This window comes from Atheta coriaria, unplaced genomic scaffold, assembly GCF_025399875.1.
Source record: "Atheta coriaria isolate IRGN ID8LTWV9N9 unplaced genomic scaffold, Caltech_Dcor_3.1 hic_scaffold_10_pilon, whole genome shotgun sequence".
Classification (NCBI taxonomy): Eukaryota; Metazoa; Arthropoda; class Insecta; order Coleoptera; family Staphylinidae; genus Dalotia; species Dalotia coriaria.
The window spans coordinates 9,121,201-9,146,929 of NW_027045452.1; the positions used below are offsets into that span (position 1 = coordinate 9,121,201).

General features: G+C 33.2%; 1 protein-coding gene across 1 annotated transcript in view; it reads right to left on the reverse strand.

Moving 5' to 3' along the window:
- The window catches only part of GABA-B-R1 (gamma-aminobutyric acid type B receptor subunit 1), an 86,183-nt gene that overhangs the window by 22,017 nt on the left and 38,437 nt on the right, over window positions 1–25,729 (reverse strand). Inside the window, exons 2-3 of the mRNA XM_065314239.1 lie at window positions 15,217–15,462; window positions 7,319–7,453 (exon numbers count right to left, since the gene is read on the reverse strand). Coding sequence (XP_065170311.1) covers window positions 7,319–7,453; window positions 15,217–15,462 — 381 coding nt within the window. The remainder of the gene's footprint in view (window positions 1–7,318; window positions 7,454–15,216; window positions 15,463–25,729) is intronic.

The following is a 25,729-nucleotide window of genomic DNA, read 5'->3' on the forward strand; positions in this document are numbered from 1 at the left end:
CTCGGCTGAACAAAAGCTAAATATGAAACAAAAACAAAGTGTTGGGGAAACGTTTTCTAAAGTGAAAAGCACTGAGAATGTTTAGGTTTATTTTATGAGTGCCTTTTTTGTCTTTTAAAAGGAAAGTATTGGGTTTTATGCGCAATTTTAGGTAAAAATTAACATCTTTAGACAAAATTTTGAAACAAAAAATGCGATAACTCAAAAACTATAAGTCATATGTTAATGAAAATTTCAGGACTTATGTATAATGATAAAATACAGGATGTCGCCAAAAATAAATTTCCTGTGATTTATAGTTTTGCAGTAATTAGTAAAAATGTGTCAAAAATTCAAGTTAAACTTTTTTTTGCAAAATGTTGTAACAAAAAACGCAATAACTCGAAAACTATGAGTCATACCTTTATGAAACTTTCAGATTTTATGTATAATGATATAATACAGGGTGTGACTTAAAATCATATCTCTACGATTCATAGTTAAAGAAATATTAGCAAAAATTTAATCGATTTTTGAGCAAAAATTATGAATATTTGCATAAATTTTACACTCACGTAATAATAGTGTGTGAAATTCGCCACGTTTCAAAGCTTTGAGCTTAAGAAGTACTTAAGTAGTGTGGTGTCGAGCTTCCAGGAAGGGACGACGTCTGAATGTCGTGAAATTTATCGTTTCATATTTCTACTTTCCTCCAACTCAACTCAACGCAACTCAACACCGTCTTAACGTCTCTATCATACGAGCAATGGAAAATATGCTCGACTAAAGTACCTCACTTACACCTATGGCAAGTTTCCCAAAAGTTATCAGAGTTATACCCCGGTATACACCCGGCGCCTCCACCAAAATTTTATTTTTCATCAACAATGACCGAAAAACTTAAAAATAAAAAAGGATATAATATTTCTTTTTATAATCTGCTTATGAAAAAAGATATAAATATCGTTCGCAACCCTTAAAGATGTTTAAAGAAGATTTGCGACACATTTTTGTCTCGCGACGATAAAATGTTGTCGGTTTTTTTTTTCGGTCGCGCCGCGCGGCTTTGAAAGTTTGAGAAGGCAAAACTGAAACGGAGACTCAAAGCGAGTTGGCGTTCGGTTAGAATTATGAGCGCAAAGCTGCTTTTCGTGAACGAGGGGAGGATTGTACTCGTTTGCAGCTGAGCCGGCGACAGTGTCCTCAAAAGAACAGCGAACAGTGAAATCAGTTGTAAGGATATTCAAAGATAAAGATAAAACTTACAAATAAAAAAAGTGGAAAATGCAAAAACCTTGATTTTATATTTGAACATTACGAAAGACTATTTGTGGTAAATTTTAGTTAATATTTTAATTTATTTTGTTTATAACTTTTGTAATTGTTAATATTTTTTAATATACTTTGGTAGATATTTGTCTTGTGTAGGAATACACATATTCTGAAAATTTTGTTAAAATTGAATGAATTGTTTTGGAGTAATTGGCAAAAATATATCAGAAATTTGGTTAAAAATACTTTTTTCAGTAAATTATTGAAACAAAAATCGCAATAACTCGAAAACTATGAGTCATATGTTAATGATATTTTCAGGTCTTATGTATTATGATAAAAAACAGGATGTGACATAAAATAATTTTTCTGTGAATTGTAGTTTGGGAAATAATTGTAAAAATGTAGCAAAAACTATGGCAAAAACACATTTTTGAGAATTTTTCAAGCAAAAAACGTAATAACTCGAAAACTATAAGACATATCTTTATGAAAATTTCAGGACTTATGTATAATGATAAAATACAGGATGAACCCGAAAATCATTATCATAAGATTTATAATTTAGGAAATATCAGCCAAAATGTAAGTAATTTTTGCCCAAAAATTAAATTTAACCAAATTTCTCACAATTATGATAAAAATACAACCTGAACTATAGTCCACTAATAAATTTCCTACATGCCACGCCCTTTAAACATAAAAATAAAAATAATCTTAAAAACTTTCGTAGTAAATTGTTAGACTCGTTACACTCGTTAGTTGCGGTCTTAACTCGTTAGTCCCGGCGGCTCGTTAACCGTCTCGCGGCTTAGTTGCATTTCCTCTTACTCATTGCGCGTCTCAAAATTTATTCCGCGCGTATTATTATTTTAGTTTGGCGCATTTCCGGTTTTGCACATTATGCAAATATCAACTTTAAATTGGAAGACGCTAATGTTTAATGTTTTAATGCTCAAGTTTTCGTCGTCTTCGGCATTAGGCATTAACTTTTCGTGTGTCGCCAAAAACGGGAAAAGCGGAAATGTTTCCAAGCGAGGCAAGCAAAGTGCGCAACACACCGCAAAGTATCAAAAACGTCTGCAAAACGGAAAACCGGAAAAGGCGGAATATTCTAAATAAGAGTATTTGGCGAATAGAAAACAGGGAAAGGGAGAAGAGCAAAGAGTCTTAATTACAATTCGAGGGTGAAATTATAATTCTCAATTTGTGCTCGAAACGGAAAACCGAAATTATTTATAAGTAAAATTTAGTAAAACCAGGAAAATCATCATAAAAATAAAATAAAACGTGAAATGACGGAAATTTCGTAACAAGCAACCCTTAACGTCGTAATTTTTACTTCTTCGCTCTTTTAAACGCAATTCATACCGGTTTTAATGCGCACATTATAATAAAAACTCATTAACATAATTTAACAACGCAGTCAAACATTAAAAATTAAAAACTTTTACGTTTTACGCACAAAGCGCGAGCATAAAACTCAAATATTACGTAATTCGGGTGTTTTCGTTTCATTTTCAAATTTATTTTGTTTATAACTTTTGTATTTGTTGATATTTTTTTATATAATTCGGGGAGTATACGTCTTGTAACGAAATAAACATATTCTAAAAATTTTATTAAAATTGAATGAATAGTTTTGTAGTAATTAACAAAAATTTATGAAAATTTATGAAAAAACATTTTTGTCAAATTTTGACCTGCAAAAACGAAATAACTCGAAAAGTATTAGTCATATCTTTATGAAATTTTCAGTATTTATGTATAATGATAAAATACAAGAAGTGACTGAAAATCAAACTCCTAGGATTTATACTTTATGAAATATTAGCAAAAATCTAAGTGATTTTTGAGCAAAATTTAGAATATTTCAAAATTAAAATAAAACCTTTACATTTTACGCACAAAGCGAGCGCATAAAACTCAAGCATTACATAATCCGTGTGTAATATTCCAATTTTCCAATTTTAGAATCCACCGGGGGTGGGAAATTATCAACCCTCTGGATACTAATACAATTAGGTTATGTTGCGCGCGCAGCCTTACATATTGACACGGTACACACTCGAAAATTCTAAAACTCTAAACTCTAAATTGTAAACCTAAACGAATCGTCCGGAGGCGGCAACGGCGGCGGCGGGGATTTCCATGATTCGCTCTGTGAGCTGACCGTGAGAACGTTCCGAAGCAAAGCTTCCTAACGAAGTCATGACTTTCCTTACGTATTTACGGATGTATGTGTGTATACAGTGTGTACGTGTGTGTGCGTGTGTAAGCGAATGTAAATTTCGAATCTCGACGAACGAATCAAACGCTATTCTTCGCTGCGCAAATGTTTGCCGAAAAGATTTGCGCATTTCGTTGGAAAAGCATTTTGTTGGCGGAACGCGTTAGCTACCAGAGAAATGTCAGAAACTTAAAAATTGATTTAGCATATTACAGATTCCTGCAGCTAATATTATCGGCATTACAGTTTCCTTTAATATAATTTCATAGTAATATCTACATATCCACACAATTTTTTGTTCTAAACTTCAACGAACACTTTAAAATGTTAAAGAAAGGAATTAAGGTCATTTCAAACCGGAAGTCGACTTTGTGTTTAGGTATTTTGTGGGTTAAACGAGTTAAACTACCAAAAAAACATCAAAAACCTAAAAATTTACATTAAAATATTACAGATTTCTGAATTTTATGTTATCGACATAACAGATTCCTGTAATTTAATAGAATCTACTTATACACACAATTTTTCTTGTTTTATGCTTAAAAACGCTTTAAAATGTGTGAAAAATAGGAATTATGGTCCTTTTGAACCGGAAGTTGACTTTGCAATCAAGTATTTTGTTGGTTTAACGAGTTAACTATCAAAAAATGCCAAAAACCTAAAAATTTTGTTTAAAATATTACAGATTTCTATATTTTATGTTATCGACATTACAGATTCCTGTAATTTAATAGAATCTACATATACACACTATTTTTGTTTGTTTTATACCTAAAAAAGCTTTTAAGATGTGTCTAAAGGTCTTTTCAAACCGGAAATTGCACTTGGTGATTAATTAATTACATTCTCAAGCTTTTATTACAGCATCTTCAATACGAACCGAATTTAAAAGCGTTTTTTAAGCTTTTAACATTTCTAGTTTTTTCCTTCAGTCATTGAAGGTAAAGATTACGCGTGAGTGAGTAGTTCCGGAAATCAAACGTTCAACCCTTAACCTTCTAGACATTCTCTGTAATTATTCATCCCTTAAATTATCCTTTCAATCATTCACCGCTTCTGCTTGAAGAGTTGCCTACAAACTTTACTGCACTTCACTTCACTTCCGGTTCACCTTTAATTTGAATTTATCTCTGCAATGTCCTTGCGTTTCCGACTATTTCCTTTCAAGTGCATGAAGTTTATTACATTATGCCGTTTTTTGTTGTTTATGTAATTTAGTTGTTTGCGTTTTTATATTTTTATGAGCTTTGTGTGTTTTACGCGTTTAGCCGGCACAGCTTTTTGCGTTAGCCGCAATCTCCGCCGGCGGCGTCGCTGGAGACTTGCTTAAATATGAAAAATGTTTGCATTTATGCGGCCGCCGGCCGCAGCGGGGTCGGAAACCGGAAGCCAAAGGACAACCGAAGCGCGGAGAGCGTTTAGTCTCGAGGAGAGATGCAAACAGATGCTAGTAGCCGATGAAAGCTCATGGGATTACCCGCATTTTGTATACTATGGAATGAACTTAATTTTTGCAAAAAAAGTTAAAGAAAACAAAAATTCAACAAAAAATTTTACAGAAATCTGTAATGTCGATAATATAGAAAACTATCATTAATATAATATAAATTACCATTACAGGAAACTGTAATATGTTAGTAGTGATGCATAATATGCTCATTTTACATAATGATATAATCTCTGCAACATAACCTAACTTAAGCTCTTGGCAGAAGGCACATTATGCAATATTGCATGTGTTGGTAATTAGTACGAACATTAGATATTAAACGCGCGCATCCGGCACGTGCACAAACTGTAATCACCACAATATGATCACCATTCGATGGGAATTCATATGATTACAAATGATAACATTTAAAACGTCGAAATATTACTAATAATCTTCATTAAATTTAAAATTAAATGGTAATCAGTTAAATTAACAAAAATTTATTTCTTGTCTGATTATTTAGAGATGTGGTGGTGTATTGTTAATTACATTCGGTAATTGGACGAATTTATCAGTAAATTGTGTTCGGGTGACATTAACGCAAGATTAATCTGGTTGAAGAAGTAAATGGACTGTAAATTTACTTTTTCTAAAGATAAATAAAATTTTAGTTGCGATTATCTCATAAACTATTCATTGGATTTTGTTTAAATTTTGTAGGGATATTTGTAATAAGATTGTTTATAATCTCCTAAAAAATTATTAAATTCTATCGATTTGTTCTTTGTAAAAATCAAAAAAACTTTTAAAAAATGTTCAAAAAATTAAATTTAACTTTAGATGCTAATATCTCCTAAACTAATCGTAGGATTTTATTCAAATTTTGCACATATATTTGTCATGTTATTGTTTATAATCTCATAAAAAATTATTCAATTCTATCGATTAGTTCTTTGTAAAAATCAAAAAAACTTTAAAAAAAAAATGTTCAAAAAATTAAATTAAATTTTAGATGCAAATATCTCCTAAACGAATGGTAGGATTTTGTCCAAATTTTGCACATATATTTGTCATATTATTGTTTATACTCTCCTAAAAAATTATTCAATTCTATCGATTAGTTTTTCATAAAATCAAAAAAAACTTTTTCTAAAATTTTTGCAAAAAAGTTTTTCTCACGAAAAAATTAACAAAAACTAATCATTCTCCTACTAAAACATTATCTCTTATATAATCTATCAATCAAATACGTATACACTCTATTTTTACCAGTAATTAAGCTCATTTTGCGGTGTAGAAAAAAACTGCAGTAAAAATTACCTAACGAATGAGTTTTACTTTTGTAAAACGAACATTTTATGACGTTTCATCATCATCTCCGTAATCGACCAATGCGATTATTTGCCCCGATTGCAATCCGGGCAGATTAAAAAGAAATGACGCGAGCGCAATCGCAATCAATGCGGTGCGCGCTGCCCGGCGCCTCCACCAATAAACTCACTCGGCATGCGCTCGCCCGCGCGTGAATCACATCGGGTGGAAAATTGATAAATAAAACCATCAATATATTACCGCTCAGAAATGTACAATACATAGTTTATATAAGTATTATGACTGCTGTTCCAATTTTTTTTTCAATATAGAAAACTGTAATGTCGATAAATAAAAATAAAAAACAGAAAACTGTAATTTTTTGCTGGTTTTGTAGAAATTTACTTTATCAAGTTATATTTTGTAGTAAAACATATAAAAATTAGGTTAGTTGTTGTCCAATCACCATTTTGATCATTAAATTTAAGTTAAAACAGTTTTTTTCCGGTTTCAAAGCGGAAAACTTGCTTGAGTTGCAAAAAAAACTACAAAAACGTTTATTGCTACACGCTACACGCCTCATTAGAAAATATCGCCTCGGCCATTAACGAGTTCCCACCCTTAACCTCTAAACTCACCCTTAACCTCACTTTTCATCCCTCATTACACGTTTTATTTCATTTTTTCTCTCTCGCCACGTTCTACTTTCCACACCCACACCCTTTTTCACAAATAAAGTCATAGTATAGTCTAGTGTAACACGACCCTTGACACCGATAAAAATTTTAACCTCAAAAACATGCCCTGAAAAACACGCATACTAATTCCGGTGTTAAATCATGATCGCGATCGTAAAAGCGAGGAATACGCCAAAGAGTATTGCGTGTGAAAGTTGTTAAACTAAACTGCAAAAGCTCACCCCGGCGACCCCGGAAAACGGGTAAACCGGAAAACGGAAGGAAAGTTATATATGCGGCCGGCAGTCGTTTAAATCCGAGATTAAAAGTTTGTTTTAATCGCGTACAAATCGAAAAATCACAAAAACTAAATTTTTTTACATAAAAAAAGAAAAAAAAAGAGGTTTTTGCACTTACCACGACAAGATTCCACATTTTTGCAGCTTCAGCAACAGTCGTACACACCGTACTGCATCCGGCAAGCAACATCAGCTTCTGGGGCTGATTGTAGAGCAGATTGTACATGACGCTTGCACCCAGGCCAGGTTCACACTGAAATATAAAAGAAAAATAGTTAAAAACTTGTTTTTCTTCGTAAAATTATTGAAAAAGTGACTTAAGTCATGTTTTTCTGCGCATGCGCAGGTTACATAAGGAAAATAATAAAATTTTTAGTCGATAATAACAACAAAAGACTAAAATAATTGAAAAAGTCGATTTAAGTCATGTTTTTACTGCGCATGCGCATATGACTTAAGTAAAACACATATCTTTAGATAAAAATTTCCTAGATACTAATTCCTCTTAAGTTTTTATACTCACACAAAAAAATAAAACTAAAAAAATTTAAACTTTTTCTCTTTTTTCGTTTTTTACTTTATTTTTCTTTAGAGGGTGCAAAACGTGTCGACATTTTGCAATTCCCCCGAAAAGACGACGACGTGGACGCCGCCGACGACTCGAGACGTCGAGAAGTTAAGTAAGAGTTATTTACGAGCGCTTGATACGCGTTTTAAGCGCTGCGAGAGGCGCCTCCACCAAAATACAAGCACACAGAATACGCACCCCTATTTAGTAGGGTGGAAGCGTACGAAGAAGACGGACGAGCACGCGCGCACACCAAGAAGAAAAAAAATACTCTCTTTGAAAGGACGCGCAAAGACGAAACGTGTAATTAGCATTAAGTGCACTGCAGATACACTTTTACACAGCGATATCACGCGCATGCGCAGTAAAAATATAGGCGTGGCTCCCACAACAAAAATTTACAATTTATAATTAATATTTTATTTATTTTTAGTAAAGAAATAATAAGAAAATAAGAGAATTGTCCTTGAAATGTCCTTGAGAAAAAAACAGAAGTGATATAGTGTTTGAGGACTATTCCACCGACAAATCGACGACCATCGAGCGTAATCGAATAGAGAATAGTCCTCGGCCAAAGGATGCGAAAGGACCACTCCAAACTTTCAGCAATTTCGTCGTTGAAATTGAAGCAAATCGCAACGATTCAAAGTTAAAAGCCCTGAAAGGATACGAAACTACATCCTCTTTGATTCCAGCAAAAAATTCAATCCACTATATAAACTATAACCTCTAAAAAATCATCTAAAATCAAATCTTAATCATTTTTATCAAAAAATTTTTTTTTTATTTTTTTTTTTTCATTTTCTGCTTCCTCTGTATATAGAAGGATAAAAATAAGGATGGGAAAAGGATCCTGAGCCGGAACGGCAAGAGTGGCTTCATTTGAATAATTTACGACGGCTGCTGCGCGTACACAAACGAGTCCTTCGTGAGGGTTTGCAACAACTCGTGACTTGCACGGCGAGGAGCAAAGAATCCAGAGTTTTTAATAGCTTCCGCAACGTGTTGGCACTTAGAGCACCCTCCGAAGGATAAAAACAAACAATTTTTGTTTCACTGCGCATGCGCAGTAGTTTATCCTTAAAATATTGCTAACTAAGTTAATTATAAGTGATTAATAAAATAATTACGAGCGTTACTATCACGATTGTAATTTTATGCTTGCCACACGCGTTTTACACCAGATTACTATCATGACATAGTTTGCATAATGGCGTTAAACACATACACACATACATAACCTATTTTTCTGTGTGTTTTGTGTGATAAAATAAAATAAAAATATTTTTTATTTTTAAAGATTTTACTAAACACCCTGTATATTTTTATACTCAACTGCACTATGCAAGGACATAAAGAAAACGTAAACGTCAGCTTCATCCACGAGCGCAGTGAAAATAAATTAGAGTTTAATTTCGTCGCATCGCACGCTTTCACACTAGCGCCCTCTGGTGGTGACTAGCTTACACATGACTTTGCACTCGTATATTTTCTCTTGCGCGTTAAAATATCACCTCTATCAAAAACTATCATTGTGCTATTTTGTTACTTTGTGAAGTGAAATAATATTGTAACACTTTGAGTATGTTGGGTTGCCGATACACGTATCTATTACTTTATCTACTTTATCGAATGTGTATAAAAATTTACGTCGGCTTGATAGGATGTGATGTGATGCGCGCAGCGGGAAAAATTCCGAAAGTGTCTTGACTCTTGATACGCCCGATACGCCTGCCACACGCTATCATATCGTATGTTGGGTTGCGGATCGCGTATACTTACACCTGATACGCACTTCACTTAATACCCGATAACATTTCGCTGCGGAATAATGTCATTCTTCCATCAAATTCCAACGGTGGAAATTAGGTTACGTTTATTTGATGTTTTTTAGGTGCTTTTTTGATGATAAAGAGAAGAGTTTTCAAGGGAATTAAAAAATTCTTTCGGGGGATGATAAGTGTTATCATAATGAATATTTGTTGAAAGTTTCATGTGTTTATCAATAATATTTTATGAGTTATTTGTTATTAAAGTTTAAAAAGTTTAAAAATGATTTTTTTTTACTTAAATTGTGATAACATGTATTAAAAAGGATAAAAAGATTGTTTTTAAACATAAAATAGATTCGTAATTAAATTCTCTTTAAAATGACGTGCTACTCAACTCTATACGACTTTTAATAACCATTTTATCACGTTTCAAAATTACACATCGCAGCCATTTTCCCCGCCAGCTGCTTTCCGAACTTTAACAGCGCCCTCACACGCAGTTTTTCATACTACAAACACCCCATAAACGCTACATAACTCTCCAAGAAATAAACTATCCACTGCGTGTAGACTTATTGTCTGTACCTCAACGCAAGCGGCAGTAATCTGACAATTAACCGTCGTAATCTGCGCGATAGATAGGTAAGCGTCGCTTTGATGCGGCTTGATTAAGCCATTATCGAAGGCGAAGGAAGGTGATTAGACGGCGTCGCACGTTCCCTGATTGGATAACCTCGCAAACGCGGCATTCCAAGCAATAATCTTCAAAGCACAACAAAATCAATTCACCCTCAAATCAAACAAAAACTTTTTTCTATTATTTTTCTTCCAAACAGAAAAACTTTCTAAAAACCGTGAAAAAAATATCGTTTACGTATAAATTTTCAATTCCACGTTGAAAAATGTCGCCGGAATATTGGAAGCGTTCGAATATTTCAACCACGATGACAGGATGACAAAATGGCGCTCCCATATGAGACGCCCGCCCCCGCAGCACAATTTGCAAATTGACATCGAGTACTCAAACATCTACACGTTTCAAAATATTTCCATATCAATTTTAAACTCCAACCCTTTCTCACATACAGCTATATAAAAACTACCCGGGTGATGATGCACATTGGGTTGCCTATATTGCATGATTTAATACAATTTCCACTCGCGTCGCGTCGCGCACGTTTTGTTATCATTGGAAATTGCTCGAGTGTTGGCGCAGGATCAAAATCAAAGTGCAATAATATTCCAAACAACAACAACAACACTCTCGCAGCCGCAATATAAATAGAAATAAAAATATCACGGAGAGGATTCGTATAGTAAACTAAGCTAAACTAACAAAAGTATAACGATTGCTGAGCTCTCTTGTCGTCCGGGGCGAAAATTGGTGCAAATTAGATTTGCGCCGGTTTAATGTGTCAACGTTTCCCGACTATGTCGACAACTTCGCTACAAAGTAGCTCGTGGCTTCGTGAGAGATTTTCTTTCCCTCGAGGGGCTGCACAAGTCTTAGAAAACAAACAATAATTGTTTCACATACATCTACACAGGTTTACACAGACAGAGGATAGGGATGAGGATTTAGTATAGGCAACACAAATTACACGGTTTTACATAACCAATGATGTGTTAGAAATGGGCGTGGCACCTGAGTTGATTTTTAGAGTTTTAAGAGTTTTTGCTAATAATTTCTTCAAAAATCAATATTTTTAAATGAAAATACGTGTAAAATATAAAATTTTACCTCATTAATAAAGTTTTTATTTTATTTTCCAAAAAATAATTGTAAGAAACCCAAAATTTCATTTTTTCCAAATTTTTCTTCTAAAAAACTTGTTTTTTACTTTTATTTTCCCCAAAAATCAATATTTCTCAACAAAAACAAGCACAAAATATTGTTCTCTACCTAATTTATGAAGTTGCAACTTAAATTTTTCAAAAAATGTTAGTTTAAAGCTCAAAAAAATGAAAAATCAAAATTATTCAATATAGGCAACACAAATTACACAGTTTTACATAACCAAAGTTGGGCTGAGTATGGGCGTGGCACCTGAATTGATTTTTTAGGTTTTTAGTGATTTTTGAACATTTTTTTGCAAAAAAATTGTTTTTTGTTAGTAATTTCACCAAAAATCAACATTTTTTAATGAAAATTGATGTAAAATATCAATTTTTAACTCATTAATAATGTTTTTATATTATTTTTCAAAAAATAACTCCCAAAAACCCAAAAATTCAATTTTTTCACTTTTTTTGTTCTAAAAATCAGTTTTTTGCTTGTATTTTCCTCAAAAATCAATATTAATCAACAAAAACAAGCACAAAATATTGTTCTCTACCTAATTTAAGAAATTGCAACTTAATTTTTCCAAAAATATTTGTTTAAACCCCAAAAAACTAAAAAATCAAAATTTTAAACTATAGGCAACACAAATTACACACCTATACAATTCTGTCCAATGGGCGTGGCACCCAAATTGTTTTCCCGCATTTTAAGCATTTTAACACCTAAAACTCGTTTTTTTTTCAGTTTGTTACACAACAACTGTGCAACAACCGGCATGTTGCATCATTCGTCGAATAATCGACATCGAAATACCAAAATACCGAAAACGTACAAATGTGAAATAGTAGGAAATGTGAAAACCAAAAGCACATACAATCTGTCCACCCAAGTGGTTAATCAACTAAACTTTAATCAAAGATTTACGACAAGTACCTCGAACACATTGTATACGTGCAAATGGCGCGCACGCAAATGCTTTATGCCTCGGAATGCAAAATCCGCGATGCGCGCACACGCCAATAAAATACGTAATTAAATCGTGTGCGCGTATACAACGTCAGTGCGCGTATGGTCAAATCAAACACCATTTCCGCCATATTGGATTTTAGTTTTACAACTATTTTCACGCACTGCAGCCGCGAGTAAAACGCATGCAAACACACATTAAATATTAATCGTGTAATTTTCACAAATAGCTCTTTTAAAAATTCACAATCAAATCAACCATAGATATATATACAATGTGTTTGAAGTGTTTTCATAATAAAATCAAAATTAAAATTAAAATTATTAATAATATCACACTAAAGAATTCAAAGCTGAAATTTTAATTTTAATTTTAATATATGCAACCAAATATGCATTTATGTGTACGTTGGGTTGCAGTTAGTTTTAATCTATTTCGTCGGTGGAGCGGAACGCAATTACGATCACAATTAAAATTACAATATTACGCCGAGTTGCAAATGTTCCCCGCACACATGTGTAACGCACGCCTCATAAAATTGTTTTTGCGATATAAATTGAATTCAATTAATTTCGCATTTTATTTATTGCGATTATAAAAAAATAAAATAAAATTTATTTTGCGTTTGCGGGGTTTCCGCTTGAGGGATTTTAATTAACACCCTGAGAAAAGGACGTCTGAGTCATCAGAATTTTATTAGATTAGATTAATTATACTGGGTGTCTCACGAAACTCTCTAAAACTAATCAAATAGTTTGTTTGAGTGGAAATTTGCTTTCAGTTTGAAACAGACGACACAAACACTTTTCTAAGCTTTCATTTGTTCAGGATCTCTTTTCGTCCGCGTGTTTTCCTCTCTACGTGAGCACAGAATGCGAACAATGAAGATTTATTTGCGAAATGGAAATGGAAATGCGAATTCTCTGCGTTTTACGCTGGAATGAAAAGGAAAACGTGAAAATGCACCGCGACGCATATTGGAAAACTATTTATGCATTCGTGAGCTTTTTCGAGCTTTTGCTCTCAATTAATTCGACTTTTGATCGTTTTAGTTGAGCGGAACGTCTCAGAAGTTAATTAACTTCAACGTTGACTTCATTTCCATTGTAAATTTATCGGTGGAAAACACAAATGTCGAGATGGAGAGAAAAAATTGAAAGTTTTTTTTTGTTTTTATTTATTTGTTTGGTGCGTTGGTGGCACAGTGCCAAATTGTTAACGAATGCGTGGGATTAGCAAACACAATGCGTTTATTACGCTCGCGGGCCATTATTTCCCTCGGCGAGTGGGTTTAAAGTGTGTGGGAATGTGTAATTGTTTATTGCGTGTTATTATCGTGATATTCAATTAAAAAAATTTGCATTGAATCGGGTCAAAGAGAATTATTTTCGATAAAAATTTAAAAAAAGTGAAAACAATTGTCAATAAAAATTGTTTTTAATGATATAACAATTGAAATTATTATTAATAATAATAGTTTATATAATACTTTTGAGATTTTAGCAAAATTTCTTTGAAAAATGGCAAAAAATGAATTTTTGGCAAAAATTCGGTAAAAAAGTATGTTTTTTGCTAATATTATCTACAAAAATCAATATTTTTAAATAAAAATTAGTGCAAAATATTGCATTTTAACTAATTAATAAAATTTTTCTTTCATTTCTCAAAAAATTATTGGTAAAAACCCAAAAATTCAATTTTTTCCAATTTTTTTTCGAAAAACTTGTTTTTTGCAAATATTTTCTCCAAAAATCAATACTATTCTATAAAAATAAGCGCAAAATATTATATCTGAACTAATTAATAAAATAGATATTTTGGTTTTCAAAAAACAATTGTAAAAAACCCAAAAATCAAATTTTTTGATTTTTTTTTCCAAAAAAAACAATTTTTTACTTCTATTTTCCCAAAAAATCAACATTTCTCAATTAAAATAATCAGGAAATATTGCTCCCTAACTAATTTATGAAGATGTTATTTAATTTTTTGAAAAACCATCGTTAAAAACCCAAAAATTCAATTTTTTGCAATTTTTTTTTCTAAACACTTGTTTTTTGCTTATATTTTCTCCAAAAATCAATATTTTTAAATAAAAAACAGTGCAAAATGTTACATTTTAGCTAATTAATAAAATTTTTCTTTTATATTTCGAAAAATTATTTGCAAAAACCCAAAAATTCAATTTTTTTGCAATTTTTTTTCTAAAAACTTGTTTTTTGCCTATATTTTCTCCAAAAATCAATATTTCTCTATAAAAATATCGGAATATAATCGGGAAATATTGCTCTCTAACCGATTTATCAAATTGTTATTTAATTTATTGCAAAACAATTGTTAAAAACCAAAAAATCAAATTTTTTGCAATTTTTTTTTTCTAAAAACTAATTTTTTGATTCTATTTTCCCAAAAAATCAACTTTTCTAAATAAAACCAAGCACAAAATATTGTTCAGTAACTAATTTATGAAGTTGTTATTTAATTGTTTGAAAAATGATTATTTAAACACGCAGAACCAGTGAAAATTGCAAAATTCAGCCACGAGGATCTTAATTTTCCTCATCGCTCAAAATCAGAGTTTCCCCGTTTCCGGACGCTGATTCTCACAAACATTCCTCTCCTCCTCCACACTCTCACCCACCAAACACAAACAAACGCACACAATCCATGTTTCTTTTGTTCACTCGGCTTGTTAAGTTGCCGCTCACCGGGCGTGATCCATCATCAGGACGCGGGATTATTAGCGACAACCTGTCCGAAAGGTTTTGCGCGCTTTTCGCAAACGGAAATGAAATATTAGCCGCTCACAATCCGTATTTTTATCTTTATCATCATCAGTAATACCCACGCGCACTTGTTACAGCTATTGTTATTGTTACTGTTATTAAGAGAGGAATTTGTTATTATTATTATTATGATGTGCACTCACCTCGCTGTCATTGCTGTGTAATTTAAGTATGTATCCAGGCAGGAGGTCCTTGCGACTGTTGACGTCCTCGAGGGCGATTTTCGCCGCCGGCTCGCATGCCTGTCCGCCCTGCCAGCCGCCCTCGCCTGCGATGGGGAAGATGCCGCCGATGTGCAGCACATTGCTGGTGCTATCGCCGCCGTTTGCTGCCGGCAGCACTCGCACAGCACAATGGAGTAATGCTGCGCCAATCCATATTGACCAGTACTGCAACAAGAAATAATTATTTTGATATAAAATCACTTTAAACACTTTGTATGTTGAATATTTAGCAAAATTTCGTATAAAAATCGTAAAAATCTCGTTTTTTCTTTTAAAAAATTGAGAAAAAATGCGTTTTGTACATTTTTTAATAAACAATACTGTAAAATATAATATTAATAACAATTAGTATTATTATTGTTATTATTTTGCAATTTTATTGTCAAAAAACCAAAAAAATCAATTTTTTTCAATTTTCTTCACAAAAAACTTGTTTATTGTCTTGAAAAATTGAGAAAAAAGTGCTTTGGGTACATTTTTTAATAAACAATACTATAAAATATAATATTAATAACAATTAGTGGTATTATTGTTATTTTTTTGCTATTTTTACGTCAATAAACACAAAAAATCAAATTTTTTGCAATTTTTTTTCTCAAAAAACTTGTTTTTTGCTCGTAATTTCCCTAAAAATCAATATTTTTCAATAAAACCAAGCGCAAACTATCATTATTTAAATAATTTATAAGATTATTTATTAATATTTCAAAAATTAATTGTTTAAAACATAAAAAAACACAACAAAAAACTCAAAATAAACAGTTTTTATGCAATGAAAACATATTGTATATCAAAATATTTATCCAGCAGCCATTTTGTACTCCTCATTATTCATGTTTCATTAGCTGCCACTTCTTGAAGCACTTTGATTTTCCTGACGAGGGTCGCGCCGCGTAATATCCACAATAAAACAACAAACAACCCTTAAAGTATATTCTAATCACTAATTTATTCATATCTCATCCCCCCTCTTAAATTCCAACCTATTCCCTTCCCTATCTTATACATAACACCACCTAACGCCATCTGGTGTCGCGTAACCGTAATAAACTACAGTAACATGCACGTTAGGCAAACTTTTTAACACTCGTTGGCACTGGATGTAATTAGCGTTACTTTTCGGTGTGTACGCGCGCGTAACGCTTCATTTCGCTAATTTTGATTTACAAACGGCCATTAGGGCCTCGCTGGAAGTTCACGCCCTTTGTTTGCTGAACGTGGTAAACTTCGCCGCCTGTAAATTTCACGCGTCGTTATGACTCACAGTGTTTAAACATGTTAAAGTTAAACATGTGAGCGAAAAAATATTATTAAGGTTAGAGGTTAATATTGTGTTTCAAGATGGCGGCGGTCTAATTTTGGCGAAGCGTGTAATTTTTTTTTGTGTGTTGTATAACAAGATGAAAATTGAGGATAATTAAGATGGAGATAGACTCAGGGCGGAAATAAAAAACGCCTGCAGGAAGCGGGAAACACGAAGCCGGGTTTGTACAATATTATTACATTATTATCTAATATAATAAAGCGGCGGGTATCTATATTAAAAATATTCGCGGAGAAAAAATATTAAAGATGGGTTTTTTTGGGTTTTAGAGGTTGGTTGATGAAATTAAGAGGAAATAGGTTAAGATAATGATGATTAAATAAATTAGAGATGTTTTTAGAGAAGGGAATGTAAGAAATGTTGCATATTTTTCGTAGAAATTGAGTTATAACCTTAAAAATGTTAAGAATTATAGTGAAATTTGATAGAAAATTGAAGTTTTCTTCTATTTGTTTATAGATATTGTTATAAACAAAAGTGGATTCAGATAGACAAATAAATTATCTACCTCTTGCATTTATCAGTTTTTCAAATTTCATAATTATAAGGGCATTAATTATTGTTTAAATGAAAAATTCATAATAAAAACTTGCTGAAATTTGCCAGAAAATAGCAATTTTCATTTATTTGTTTATAGATATTGTTATAAACAAAAATGGTTCTAGATACCTGAATAAATTCCCCATCTTTTGCACTAATCAGTTTTATCAAATTCATTATTCAAACTACTTTAATTATCGTTTAAACAAAAAACTCAAAATAAAACTAATAATCATTTTTTTCATATTTTCCGGATTTCCGGCCTTAATACCAACAATCTTTTATCAACCATACCATCAAATTAAACGAAATAAAATTATCTATCATTCCCAAAAAAGATTTTCCTTTTATCAACAATATTTCTCTACTTAATCCACATCTAAACATAAAAAATACCTCTCCGCGTCTTAATAAAACCACTGTCAAAATGTAAGTTGCGGGCGAAATTGTTGCGCTGTAATTAATTCGCCGCGGAGCGCGCAAGTAATTGCGCAATTACTTTTGATAATGAAACCATAACCGAGGGGGCTGTCAAAACCGCCGCCGCCGCCGTAGCCGCCGCCACCGCCTTTATTCACATCCTCGCATCGCATCCCTGGTTATCGACCGAAATTAATTCCTGTTCTGCAAAGAGCGCTGGTCAAGACACCAAACAACCCCATCCACACACACCCCACAAAGGACACCATGACAGACAAAACTTTGCATTATGTAACAAACAAATACCGTCGTTCTACTTTTGACTTGCTAGTTTTCGACTGAGGTTAGGTTAGGTTAGAAATTTCTATGACTAAAGTTGAGCCAAAATTACTCGTGCATGTGAATGCATGTTGGTGTGTGGGTTGTGATCGTGTTACCGCTTGAAATATAAACCAACCCCTTTACATCAACCCCAGTGCAACTACCCTCAGCTGCATTTAATTATACGCAATTTGTTGGGTAATAAAGTTTGCGCAGTACAATACTTGTACACAGCGTGTCGAAATGCTTACAATGAAAAATATCACGTTCTAATGAGGAAATAGTGAAATTTGGGGTAGAAAAACCGGTATTTCGGTATACCGGTATTTTTTTCTATCAAAATATGAGAGAATTATCGTATTAAAAATATAAAATTTTTGAAAAAATACCGGTTAACCGGTTTTAATACCGGTATTTTGAAAACCGGTTAACCGAAAAACCGGTATTTATAAAATTATGTAATTATTCACTATAATAATTAAAAATATTAATTAAAAAAAATAATAATACCGGTTAACCGGTTTTAATACCGGTTTTTTTCTCAAATCGGTATACCGAAAAACCGGTATTTAAAAATTTTGTTTTTTATTCACTAAAATAATGAAAAATATTAGTATTTCATAAAAATACCGGTTAACCGGTTTAAATACCGGTATTTCCCACCCCTATTTACAATTTTTAGGAGAAATAAAACATGCGACCCATGTAATTTCCATTAATATTAATTAATAATCCCCAGTTAGGTTGTCGCAGCGTCTTCAAACGTGTCGAACATCTAGGAAGCCACCCTTAACACTTTCAACCCCTTAAATAACCCAGGAACGCCGACCTAGAAATTTTGATACTGATGATGATGTACGGCCGGTAGATCTCTATGCAAACACGCCGGGATATCACCGCAACCCTACTATTTCCATTATCTATCGAAAGACGGCGGCCGGAGGGTGCTTGTTGATGATGTAGACGTAAAACAACCCCCAGTGAATATGTCCATTCACGCGCAAATAGTCAATTTAATATTTAATTGATAAATAACAACCCGAAGATACCATTAAACATTTCATCAAACATAAATAAATATGTTTTAAATTTTATTGCGAATTTTCATCCCTTATTTTAATTTTTAAGCAGTGCGCATGCGTGAAATGTGAAAATCTCCTCACGTAGGTATTGTCATGCATGCGTCAGCGACGAGTGGTAAAGATGGCAACTTGTATGCATACGCATGTAAACTCACTCGTAGCGGGGGCGGCTGGGGGTGGTTGAGGGGTGGCACAAGGGTGTGAATGTGTAAGCACGCAAACAAAACGTTACGCCTCTCGACAAGTCAACTCCGCTGCGTTGAATATGCCACAGTATATCAACAAAACAAGCTTGGGAACATAAGGGATGAAGGGATGAAAATTTAACAAAGGGATGATGCAAAAATTGAAAAATTCTCATTATAGAAAACTGCAGAAATAAAAAATTTCAAGATGAAAATGTGAATTTTTGTGTTGAATACCGGTTTTTCGGTTAACCGGTATTTTTTATGTAGAAAAACCGGTATACCGGTATTTATAAAATTTATTAATGAAATATGATATTAAAAAATATTGGTTTTTAAAAGTAAAAATATCGGTTTTTGAAAAAAATACCGGTATTTAACAAAATAACCGGTATACCGAAAAACCGGTTTTTAAAAAATTAATTTAAAAAATTTAAAAATTAATAAAATCACCGAAAAACACAAAAAATATTTTTTCTCATAAAATTAATGAAACACCCTGTATATAAGAGTAGTTATTTTATAATAATTGTCAAGTGTTGACCTGATATTCCACTGACATGCCTAAGGGTAGCAAACAGACATGGCATTCAGCAACGAAAACGATAATCATCCCTACAACCCCATCTCCAAGGGTTGCAATTCAAAATGGTGATGATTTTTTGCATTTTTAATGCGTGTATTAATTTTTTTATTGCGAAAAGCGCTCGTTATCATTTATATTTTGCCATAAAAACAATAATAATAGTCCTGTATTTAACAACCCTTATTTACAACCCCTAAAAATATTAAAATATTAAATTCTACCGAAAATATTATTATTTATTTGCTCACATATGCAAAAGTTTATAAATTATGCGAGTGACCACTGCCTGAGTGAGATATAAAACGCATCCGGTTTTCCGGTTTCCGGGAGTTAATAATAAAAGTTTTTACGATGCAGTTTATCCTCCGGAGACACAAAGCAACATTACAAATTTAATAATGTATTAGGAGTAGTAGTAGCACTGCTATGATTCTGAACCCATAGAAGTAGTGAGACAATAGGCAACCAAGTATACACTAATGTGTATTTAGTTGCTAGTGAAGACCTTTAATATACTATACTCTCGGAATGATGAATTTTTACAGTCGGTAAGCCGAGTTAGACATGTTTATAATGTGAATAAGCCAGTTATAAATTAATCAACGGAAAATATTTATTAGTACGCACGGGTTGGGCGCGTGGGGATTTGCAAGCTCTGGCTCATTATGATCACTGACATATGCATAATGAATTACAACTTCGTTACGACCAGAATTAGAATTAGAATTAGAATTAGAGCTAAAACACGCTCGACTAAAACTAGAACTAGAACTAAACTAGGTTTACTCCCATGTGCGAATCTAATCCTCAAGGACGGAATTAAATTAGTGATAAAATTCGGAGCGGAGTCACAAAGACGAAAGAGGTAATTACAATATTAACTAAAATTAACTAAAATGTTTTAATTTGTTGTTTAGTAAAACTGGTTTTAAATTCAAAAGAAAAAAAAGTGTAATTTGTTATTAAAACGTGAATAACTCAACAACCAGAAGAGATATTTAAATTTTGTTTTCATAGGATTATTCTGTATTAAATTCTCTTTTAAATAATGTATTATTTTATATCTTGACATTTTAGGGGCCTAAATTATGACGTCATAAACATTTAATATTTTATAAATCAAGATAAATTGACTTTTATTACTCAAACTTTAATTACATAACATCCTGTAAAGATATTTGAATAACTTTTTTACCGATTTATTCTGCGTTAAATTATCTACAAAATGATGTATTACATCATATTTTACGACATTTAGGCCCAAAGATATCACCTCATAAACTTTAAAAACTTTTAAAATAAAAAATAAATCTAAATAAATTGATTTATATTAATAAAACTTTAATTACTCAACAACCTGTATCAATATTTTAATTCTCTTTTCACAGTGTTATTCTATATGAAATTTTCTTTAATATAATGTGCTACTTCATAATTTACGATTTTCACATCCAGAGTTATGACGTAATAAACTTCATAAACTTTATAAATTAAAACAAAATGTTATGTTTTACTAAAACTTTAATTACTCCATACTTTTTATCGATGTTTAAAAAGTCTCTTTACAAGTTTGTTCGCACTTAAATTCCCCACAAAACAACGCGTCACTTAATATTCTGTGATTTTCAAGTCCAAAGTTATGACGTCATAAACTCCGCCAACTTTTCAACGCGCGTGAAAACAAACTTGCGTTAAGTTAAATTGTATCCAAAAATAACACAAACGCCCACGGCTGCAAACTTAAAATATTGATACTAAAAGATACTTCATTTTATCGATCAGCCATCAACTTATTTTCCATTTTCTCCAGGCGCCCGCGCTATTCGTATTCTCATCTTCGTGACTTCTTCTCGACTGCGCACGAAGAGAAAAGTATTAAAAGTATTAAAAGCTTTTCGAACTTGTTCGATTTCTTTTCTGCATTTTTCACCATCCGCCATTTTGTATGCACCGTAGTACCCATTAACTTTTCCCCTACTACACACACACACATACGTATGCAACACAGAGTGGCGTGTACATTCGGTTGCATAAACAAGTCATGATTAATTGAGACAAATGCGCAACCCGTGGTGCACGAGAGTGTCCCTTTCGCGTGTGCGGTAGAGTGGCGCGTTTAAGGGATGACAAGACAAGCAAACATCACGGACGAAATGCTTGGGAATATTAAATGTCGTCGTGGCGACAGTTTAGATTACGGTCTACCATCTGATGAGATGCTGAGTGAAATGTTGGTTGCATACATATTCACAGAAAATAAAAACTTCAACATCTAGTGCCATCTAGCGGGAGAAAAAGTGAAGTAGATGCTTTGATCACAATTTCAAGTATAAGTCTAAGCCGCGTTGTAATTCGACGAAGAGTAAAGTGTTCGCGGGAATGCGAATCTGGAATAGTTGAGTTGAATTCAGCACCTCTTGCGCCGCCGCCACCGCCGCCGCCGCCGTCGAGTATGATGGATATTTCAATTGAGGCAATCGATTCCGAGCGTTGCTCCTTCCACGGCTGCGGGGATTCAAGCACCCACCCCTTGAAATAGAAGTGGGGGCGGCGCGCGCGGGGTGGATTTCTGTATTCCGGGGGTTTTGCTGCGTCTTTGGGCTTTTCTTGTGCGGCGCGCAAACGCTTATCGCATTAAACACACTCGACGCGTTCGATTTGCCAATTTGAACCCGCAGATCGCGAATGCAACCACCGCCGCCGCCGCCCCACCAACAACCAGTAGCTAAGGTTTAATTGATTTACTACTGGTTTGTGGTGTCACGATTAATCGCAATCTAAATCACGGTTTTTTGTTTGTTTGGTTATAAAATCGAATTTAATTAAGACACGATCGCGATTTGTTCGTGTTTGACTTGAGGCGGCAAACTTTTCGTCGCAGAGTGTAATAAAGTTATATTACAGTTGTTACAAAAGTGCAACATTGCAACATGAAACATGAAACGTGCGCATATAGCAATCAATATTCTACAAAGTGTGTAAAAGTAGAGAAAATGAAATTGTTTCTGTTTTTGTGCATAAAATGCGCAATTTTATCAAGAAATTAAGTCTGCTTTCGTAGATATATTAACAATTAAATTGTTTATATGAATTTTATTATTTTGTTTAAAAATATTAAGCGGTATAGTTTTTATAAGGCTTTGAAGATGAAAATTGTAATTTTTAAAAAATAAATTTATACTAAAACTCAATTAACCGCCATGTTTCTATAAATAATTGATTTTTTTTAAATTGTATCATAAAATATAGCTAATACTTAACCTACACACAAAATTTCATGTGTTTATCTCTATTATTATAAAAGTTATACGCAATTGAAATTTTTTTTCCTTCTTGTTTCACTCTGTATATTTCCAATGTAATAAAACTACAACTAGAGCAGCAGATCCATCCCGTAAAGAAAGAAGAAGAAATTAGAAGAAAAACGAGGCGCGGCGTTAGATCAGTTTAGTCGCGCTGCCGCCGTTGTAGCCACTGCCGCCGCTGCCGCCGCCGAGAGAAGTTTTCCGATCCGAAGAACGGGCGAACTTTTAATGCCGCCCTAGCTCTCGATCTCGATGCCGATATATACTGCCGGTGTGCGCATATCCGCCGAAACTTATTGTTGGCGAGAGGCGGCGGTGGCGGCGGCAGCGGCGGCGGGCATAACGTACGGGCGACGGACTTTCTCATAAATATGTCAAACTAAGGCAATTCCCCCATCGACTATGACTACGCCACAGGAGCTACTGGCGGCGGTGGCTGTGGAGGCGGCAAAATGGGGCCGGCAGTAAAACCAGGGCCAGAAAACGCTCCGAAACGTCCGAAAACTGAAAAGTTTCACGCGGAAAACCAACCGACCGAAAGATAGTAAAAATACCTAAAGGTACACACATACACTGTGTTTACATAGGGAATTTTCAATGAAATACCGGTATTTTAACAAAACCGGTATTGAAAAAAAATACCGGTATTTTTAAAATTAAGGAAATAATCACCAAATTAAATATTGTAACAAAAAATATAGGTTTTTGAAAAAATACCGGTATTTGAAGAAAAAAAAAAACCGGTATACCGGTATAATACCGGTATTTTTCACACCGAAAATGATTAAATTTAGAATAAAATTGCATAAAATACAAATAAAGTTATTTTTGCAGACATACCGACGCCAAAAACCGACAAAAACAAACAAAAAACACAACTTTTTCTCAACAAAACTTCCGCTGAAGTTTTTCGGGCATTTCTGCGTTGAAAACATTGTAATTTCGATTATAGATCGTTGCACCCGTTTCCACCTGCCTTAATCCACATGAGTAAACATGCATTTTCATCATTTCCGACGCAAAACTTTGCTGAGTTCCGCCCAAGTTCCAAGTGTTTCGTGCATTTTTCTGGATTTCGCAAAACTCAGCACTACTCTCGCGCAGCTAATGATGTGATATCACATCATATCTTCTTCGTGATGCGACAAACTTGGAGCGAGAGTTGCGCAAACTTCCCGACTCGGTTGTACTTGCGTACGAACATTGTCGAGGACGAGAAGCAATAAATTGGGCAATAAATATCGGTGTATTTTACGACTGAGCGAATCAGTATCAGTAGGAGTAATACCAAAAGTCGTAAAAATGATAAACTGAATTATCGCCGAGCATAGAAAACACAAGAATTAGTATTAGTACGAAAATAATGTGGAAATATATAAAAATTGGGCGAAATTATGTGGAATTTTGAAAATATTCAATTTTTGCCAAAAATTCATCAGTTTTTTGATGATATCTCAAGAAGTATAAATCATACAACAATGATTTTCAGTGAAAACCTGTCTTTTATCATAATACATAATCTGTGAAAATTTCATAAAAGTATAATCAATAGTTTTCGAATTTTTGCAATTTTTTAAAGAAAATTTATGTAAAAAATTGTTTTTTTTTTGCCCAGTTTTTGATCAATTTTTGGTTAATAACTCAAAAACTACCTGCACAATTTTGTTCAATCTCAGGTTAAAACTTGTCTTTTATCATAATAAATATTTGTTGAAAATTTCATAGTGATATAAATAATAGTTTCCAATTAAATTGCAATTTTTAAATAAAATTTAAGCAAAAAACAGTTTTTCCCCAATTTTTGAACAGTTTTTTGTAAATAACTCAAAAACTACTCTATCAATTTCATTCAAATTTTCAGAATATGTTTATTTATGCCTAAGACAAATATTTGCCAAATTACCATTTAAAATATTAACTTTTATAAAAGTTATAAACAAAAAACTAAAATTTTCCTTAAAAATACGTAAAATATATCGAAATATATCAAGTAGCTTATAATTAATTAATCAAAAAAATGAAACTTTTGTCCTACATTACGATAACCCCCTCAGGAAGTATAGAGTATAGAATTATCGACGTTTCCATCACTCGACATATCGTCCTCGCCGCTTCACTACTCACATATTCACCGCCATTAGAATATGCTAGCATTGCCAGCAATACTCAAGCGTAATATTTAGTTGCGGCGAATAATGGAATAAGTGTAACCTGTTAGGTGGGGAGTTATGCTTTAGTTATAAATGAAGTCGACGGATCGATTAAACCAACTTCGTATATCAGCCATCTATTTCTATCAATCCCACCGCGTCTAATGACTTCCATTTCGATTAATTTAATTCCGATTATTTTATTCACCTGTTTGCCATACTCATCAATGCAACGAGAGTTTGGTTAATTACTCCGGCTCGGTGTTTTTAGCGATTTTTTAAATGAAACTTGTTCAAAGCGCTGGCTTGCAGCGTTCGGAAAGCTCGCTGATATTTATATTACAAAGAGCAAACATTTTCCTTGTAGCCCCAACCCCGACACACATTATACACGCTGCTCTACAACCTCGTGCGTTTTTCGAACCGGGCTTTTCAGTTACAGGATATACCGAATCATAATTATTATTAACATTTACGCGTAAATGTATAGGAAACAACGAAAAACTTTACAAAAATAAG